The sequence below is a fragment of the Sciurus vulgaris genome (genome assembly GCF_902686455.1).
Source record: "Sciurus vulgaris genome assembly, chromosome: X".
NCBI classification, from domain to species: domain Eukaryota; kingdom Metazoa; phylum Chordata; class Mammalia; order Rodentia; family Sciuridae; genus Sciurus; species Sciurus vulgaris.
Genome location: NC_136471.1, coordinates 32,799,594 through 32,806,175, shown reverse-complemented (window position 1 = coordinate 32,806,175; position 6,582 = coordinate 32,799,594). Strand labels below are relative to the sequence as shown.

Sequence of the window (6,582 nt, the reverse complement as noted above, 5' to 3'; positions counted from 1 at the left end):
TGGGGGATGTGGCTCAATGGTTGAGTGCCCCTGAGTTTAAACCCCAGTAACCCACCCCCCCAAAAAATTACATAGTAACCCATCAATATGTACTATTTTCTTTATGTATCAGTTTAAAATAAATTTTAATTTAAAAAAAAAAAAACAGTACAAAGAGCTGGGCATGGTGGTGCATGCATGCCTGTAATCTTTGCAACTTGGGAGGCTGAGGCAGGAGGATTGTGAGTTCAAAGCCAGCCTCAGCAACTTAGTGAGGACCTAAGCAACTGAGCGAGACCCTGTCTCAATATAAAAAATAAAAAGAACTGGGGATGTAATTCAGTGGTAAAGCACCTGAGTTCAATCCCCCAGTACCAAAAAAAAAAGTACAAAGAATTTCTATATATCCTTTTTTTAAAATTTTCTTTTTAAGTTGTTGATGGACTTTTTTGGGGGAGGGGTACTGGGGATTGAATTCAGGGGTACTTGGTCACTGAGCCACATCCCCAGACCTATTTCATATTTTATTTAGAGACAGGGTCTCACTGAGTTGCTTAGTGCCTCACTTTTGCTGAGGCTGGTTTTGAACTCACGATCCTCCTGACTCAGCCTCCAGAGATGCTGGGATTACAGGCATGTGCCACCACACCCAACAATTGATGGACCTTTTTGTTTATTTATATTCAGTGCTGAGAATTGAACCCAGTGCCTCACACATGCTAGGCAAGTGCTCCACCACTGAGTTACAACCCCAGCCCCTCTATATATCCTTTATCCAGCTTTTCTAAATGTTAACACTTACATAACCACCATAACTAAGAACAGTTGTACTGATACTACTATTCTGATCTACACATATTCAAATATCACCAATAGTGTCACCACATCCTTTTTTGTGCCCAGGATCACACAACACGTTAAGGTGCCAGGTCTCAGTCTCTTAATCCTTGAATGTTCCTCAGTCGTTATCTTTTATGATCTTGACACTTTTAAGAACATCCCAATCCTTGAAATATACATGGTAATAGGCACCTAGGGGAGCTCTAAATCACTGTGGACTTAGCAAAATTCCAAGTCGTGTCAAGAAGTGGTTTTTTAATGACCTAGATTGTATTTCATCTTCAGTAAAGCTACACTTAGTTACTCATGGACTGAGAAGGGACAAATTCCATGTAATTAAATTATTTTATCCTATTGTGTATGCATGTGTGTGTGTGTATGTGTGTGTGTGAAGAGGGGGGAATCTAACAAAAAGAGTAAATGTGGAAGTGCTTGAAATGGTAAAAGAGCTCTGGAATAGAATAGAGTAGGGGCATGGTGCTCAAAGGGAATAGCAGATGTGGCCAATGAAAGGTCACATGTAGAAAAGGGATGCATTAGTGACAGTGAGGTATATCAAGAAGCAATTAACATTTGAATAAAATGCATTAATCAAAATGTCGAGTTCAAATTAGAAAGGTTTTGAATTTTATTTTGAAATGCATTATAAAACCACCTCCCTCCAAATAAAACCCTCTATAGGATTGTGCTTTAGCTGTTGCTTCTCTCACCAGAAGTAGAGGTGACTGTGGCTTTCAGAGGATATGCCCTATCATTTTCTAGCACTGCACAGCCAGGTCATTTCTGTATCCAACTGCATTACTGTCATAATCAGCTAATGAAAACCACTCAGTCTCTCACTAATACAGGTCAAAGATCTCCCCTAGGATCACCAAGCTTTATTCAAAATTACTCCTTTGAACACCTGCAGTTTGCACCCATCACTTTGGATTGCTAGGGTTCTTGGGAAGACTAACATTAAATTACAGAGTATATTTGTAGAAGAGCCTAACAATCCTGGAGGAACTGTAGAATTGGGTTTTGTAGTGAGCAGATCTGGAGAAGGTGGAAGAAGGCAGGGAAGGAAAAGTGAGGGATATGCCACTATACCTTCAGTGAGCACAGGCCTGCTGGCATTCTGCCTTTGAGAAGTCTGAAAGTCTGGGTACCTAAGGTTCAGCTGCAGTTGCTGTTTTTAAAAGTTGTCCTCATTTCTGTAAACACTGTTATGATTATTTAGATGTGGGATCTGCAGTTACACTACCTGCTGCTGTTCCGAACCTGAGGGAGTGCACTCAAGCTTTTTAAGGACATCTGTGGCAAATGCTTACCCAGTGCAGGGATTAAGGGGCTCTGTGAGCACTTGTCTACGGACACAATGGCTGTCAGTCTAAGTCTATTGAATCCTCCAAACCTTTGGGGAGTTCAGAAATCTACTCAATCCAAGAGCACTTTACTTGGGGTCCAGGGAGTCAAATGTCAGCCTAGTTCTTAACCTTCTTAAGCCTCTTAACCTTTATGGGTACAATCTCTGTATTTGGCTTCTGGCTAAAATCATTTCCTAACCCTCAACTCAGTCCTTTGTACTCTCCTAGGCCAATTTCCCAAATAACATTCGTTAAATTGTATTTGAAAACTGGGGTCTCGGGCATGGTGACAGTGTCCTGGCTCTGCTATTCCCCCAATATTCTCTGACTTCACTGGTGTAGATGCAGGGCAGTGCCAGGTCTAGGATGAAGTGAATAAGCCATGCACCTTAGTGACGAACAACTCCGTAATCGAGACAAATTATTTTTAATGCACTGCTTTTAAAAAATCAAAAGTAATGCAAAAACCCATAATAAGCAAATGATGAAAACTTTAAATAAAGATAGGATCCCATCCTGCACTAGAATGACCTAGATTCACTTGCCTCACCCTGATCGCAGTTCTGGGTATCCATTTAAACTTTATTTACAAAAACAGGTGACCAGCCTGCAGGCCATGGTTCTCCTATGTGAAAATTTTAAAATATTGCATTAAATATTATTTATCTTGATTACTGAGTTTTGTTGGTGTCCGGGTAACCAGTGTGCCTCTAGGTTTGGCCCGCTACAAGGCCTTTTCTCCAGGTACTCTGTGACTTCGCCCTTCCTCCGCACTCCAAGGCCTGGGGCAGGGTCGGTGTCCAGGTGCGAAGTATTCCCTGGGGCCACCGCTTCCTCTAGCCCGGTCAGGGGCCACGGGCTAGCCCCCGCAGCGCGGAGGGCGGCGCCTGGCCGGACCTCCAGGGCTCCTCCCCAGGCACATCGAGCCACTCAGCGGCTCTACTGCCCTGCGCGCCGGGCTCGGCGCCCGCCCCTGCCCGCCCCTGCCCGCCCCTGCCCGCCCCTGACGCCGGCCGCCGGGGCGCAGTCTTCCCCTATATAAACCGGCCATTTGCTTCGCTCCGCCCCAGAGCCCGGGAGTCAAAGCCGGTTCCTAACCCAGTTCTGTGCCCCAGTCGCCCGCCTCCTCCTCTTCCAACATGACAGATGCCGCTGTGTCCTTCGCCAAGGACTTCCTGGCTGGTGGAGTGGCCGCGGCCATCTCCAAGACGGCGGTAGCGCCCATCGAGCGGGTCAAGCTGCTGCTGCAGGTACGTCCTGAGATCTAGGGGCCCAACCAGGAAGTTGGGGGTCGGCGCAGAAAGAGGATGTCCCCAAGGGTGGTGGGGACTAGTTCTTTAGACCTATGGGAAGGTGAGGGTAGGAGTGGCCACAGAGTGGAGCCAAAAGGGAAACTTGAGGGAGGTGCCTTTAGTGACCAGGAGTTGAGTCTAGGAAGAGGTCGGGGACCGAGGGAGGTGACAGAGATCAAGGGTTAGGTCTCGCCAAGGCAGCGAACTCGCATGGGGCAGTCCGGGAGAGACTGCCTCCCTGGGCCTGGGGGGCAAGGGCAGAGCCTAAAAGGCGGCGCTAGAAGGAGGAACACCTGTCCTTACCGAAGACCTCAAGGTCGCGGCAAGGAGATAACAGCCTTGCGGAGGCCATGTGGACCGGTCCAGCGGCTGCCCAGCCCGTGGCCGCGCTCAAACCTCGCCGGCCGGAAGCCGGCGCCAAGCAGCGCATGTGCCTTGTACGTCCGCCCCCGCGCAGCCGCCGCGGCCCCTCGGCCTGCTTTCCTGCGCTGTGCGCTGGTTGGCTCTGACTCTAGAGGGCGCGCCCGCGAGCGTAGGGGTGGTGGCACACCGGTCACCTCTAGGAGCGGGAGGGGGGGGAGGGTGCGGGGGTGGAGCGGGAAGGAAGGAGCTCAGGAAACGGAGACGTAGGCCACGGTCACAAGGTGACTGCCCCTACGTGGGACTCACCCTAATGCCGCTGAACCTGAGACTAAGGTAATGACCTTTCTCCTGGGTCTAAAGGTCACAGGTCCGCTTGGATGTGCCCCCTCCCCACTCGAAGGGAGAGACTTAATGCCTTCAGTGATGCAGATCCCCTTTCCTCTGTGATGGTGGCCGCCGTTAAGTAGGGTCCAGCCTGTGTGATGTAGAAGACTAGATTTGGAGAAAGGGAAGCCAACATTAAAGGGTGTTGAAAGAGATGATACACGTATGCTCTTTCCTTCTCCATGGTTATAACTGTCCCTATTGGCCTCCTTCCTGTCCCTCAGGTACAGCATGCCAGCAAGCAAATCACCGCAGATAAGCAATACAAGGGCATTATAGACTGCGTGGTTCGTATCCCCAAGGAGCAGGGAGTCCTGTCCTTCTGGCGTGGTAACCTGGCCAACGTCATCAGATACTTCCCCACCCAGGCTCTCAACTTTGCCTTCAAAGATAAATACAAGCAGATCTTCCTGGGCGGTGTGGACAAGAGGACCCAGTTTTGGCGCTACTTTGCAGGGAACCTGGCATCAGGTGGAGCCGCAGGGGCCACATCCTTGTGTTTTGTGTATCCTCTTGATTTTGCCCGAACCCGTCTAGCAGCTGATGTGGGAAAAGCCGGAGCTGAAAGGGAATTCAAAGGCCTTGGTGACTGCCTGGTTAAGATCTACAAATCTGATGGGATTAAGGGCCTGTACCAAGGCTTTAATGTGTCTGTGCAGGGTATTATCATCTACCGAGCTGCCTACTTTGGTATCTATGACACTGCGAAGGGTAAGTTTGCTGTGTGTTTTGAAGCTGTGTTCTTATGAGCAGTTTAAAAGATCATTATGCCAACCTAATAGTTCAGGGGCCAGAGATTTGGTTTTTAATTGCTGAAGCAAGCCAAGCTCCTCCCTTCAACACTCATGAACAGATGAAATGTTTGGAGGGTGTGGAAAATAGGTCAGTAAAACCCTGCCTTTTGGTAAAAGCACCTCTTTCCTATTCCCAGGAATGCTTCCAGATCCCAAGAATACTCACATCTTTATCAGCTGGATGATTGCACAGTCTGTCACTGCTGTTGCTGGGTTGACTTCCTATCCATTTGATACCGTTCGCCGCCGCATGATGATGCAGTCAGGGCGCAAAGGAAGTAAGTTGCACTTGAGCAGAAGATAAAGTCCTGGGCATGGGGCAACTGGGCACAAACTAGTGATGCCTTCCTTTAAAAAAGGCAGTGTATTCAGGTCAAGGGGATGGGGTTGATAGCATCTGTCTTCTACACAGCTGCCTGTGAGCAGGACTTTTAGATGCCTATGAATGAGATGCTTAAATGGTATTAGAGGTTAAGACCAGTGGGTAGTCTACACATGCTTGTTGTTGTTCTCCAATCACAGCATTAATATTTCAGTATTGCCTGTGCTCAGTTGAGTTTTAAACTGACTTTAGGAGCTGAGGTATAGTAGCCCAGTGGTAGAGCACTTGATTGAAGTCATGGGCTAGATACCCAGCATTGTAAACAAGCAAAACACTGCGTTAGTTCTTACAGCTGGGGCTCTGCTTTATTTAGTGAATTTTAGGACTTTCATTAGCCTTAGGTCTCTTAATTCTGTCTTTATTCTTTGCAGCTGACATCATGTACACAGGCACGATTGACTGCTGGAGGAAGATTGCTCGCGATGAAGGAGGCAAAGCTTTTTTCAAGGGTGCATGGTCCAATGTTCTCAGAGGCATGGGTGGTGCTTTTGTACTTGTCTTGTACGATGAAATCAAGAAGTTCACATAAGTTATTTCCTAGGTTTTTCCCTGCCTGTGAACAGGCATGTTGTATTATATAACATATCTTGAGCATTCTGGACAGACTCTTGGCTGTTTATCAATGGCAACTATTTACTGGTTGAAAATGGGAAGCAATAATATTCATCTGGCCAGTTTTCTCTTAAAGCCATTTCCATGATGATGATGACAGTAATGATGGGACTCAATTATATTTTTTATTTCAGTCACTCCTGATAAATAACAAATTTGAAGAAATAAAAGAATCTAAAAACAGTTGTTTCGTTTGCTATTTCTTTTCATATTAAAAATTTACTGTGTTTAAGTGCTACATTTGAGTAAATACTACATTGTGTCCTGAGATGAACTGTTTTAGACCTATTATCAGCCATGAATTTGCCAAAGAAGAACTTAGTTGTGTCATCTGTCAACATTCCAAGTACGTTAGCAAAATGAAATCTGAGCCCAGTGTATCCAAAATACATTGGTCTATTTCCTATGGACTGTTACATTTGAACGACTTCCAGAAAGGACCCTGTACCCACTTTGCCCAGTCCTTTGGGTTAGTAATCAAGAACTATAAGCTGAACTGTTCACTTTTAAGTAGTTAGGTTTGTTGTCTGAACACCTCATTTAAACAAGATTTTAAAACATAAGGTAATTATTGTTAACCAGTTTTCATC

The 6,582-nt window shown here is 46.6% G+C and overlaps 1 protein-coding gene across 1 annotated transcript; it reads left to right on the top strand.

Moving 5' to 3' along the window:
• Positions 1 to 3,211: 3,211 nt before the first annotated feature.
• On the top strand, positions 3,212 to 6,175 carry SLC25A5 (solute carrier family 25 member 5). The gene is made up of 4 exons (XM_079123434.1): positions 3,212 to 3,415; positions 4,429 to 4,915; positions 5,136 to 5,276; positions 5,752 to 6,175. The coding sequence occupies exons 1-4, from the start codon at positions 3,305 to 3,307 to the stop codon at positions 5,907 to 5,909; spliced, it is 897 nt and encodes a 298-aa protein (XP_078979560.1). The 5' UTR covers positions 3,212 to 3,304; the 3' UTR covers positions 5,910 to 6,175.
• The last annotated feature ends 407 nt before the right edge of the window (positions 6,176 to 6,582 follow it).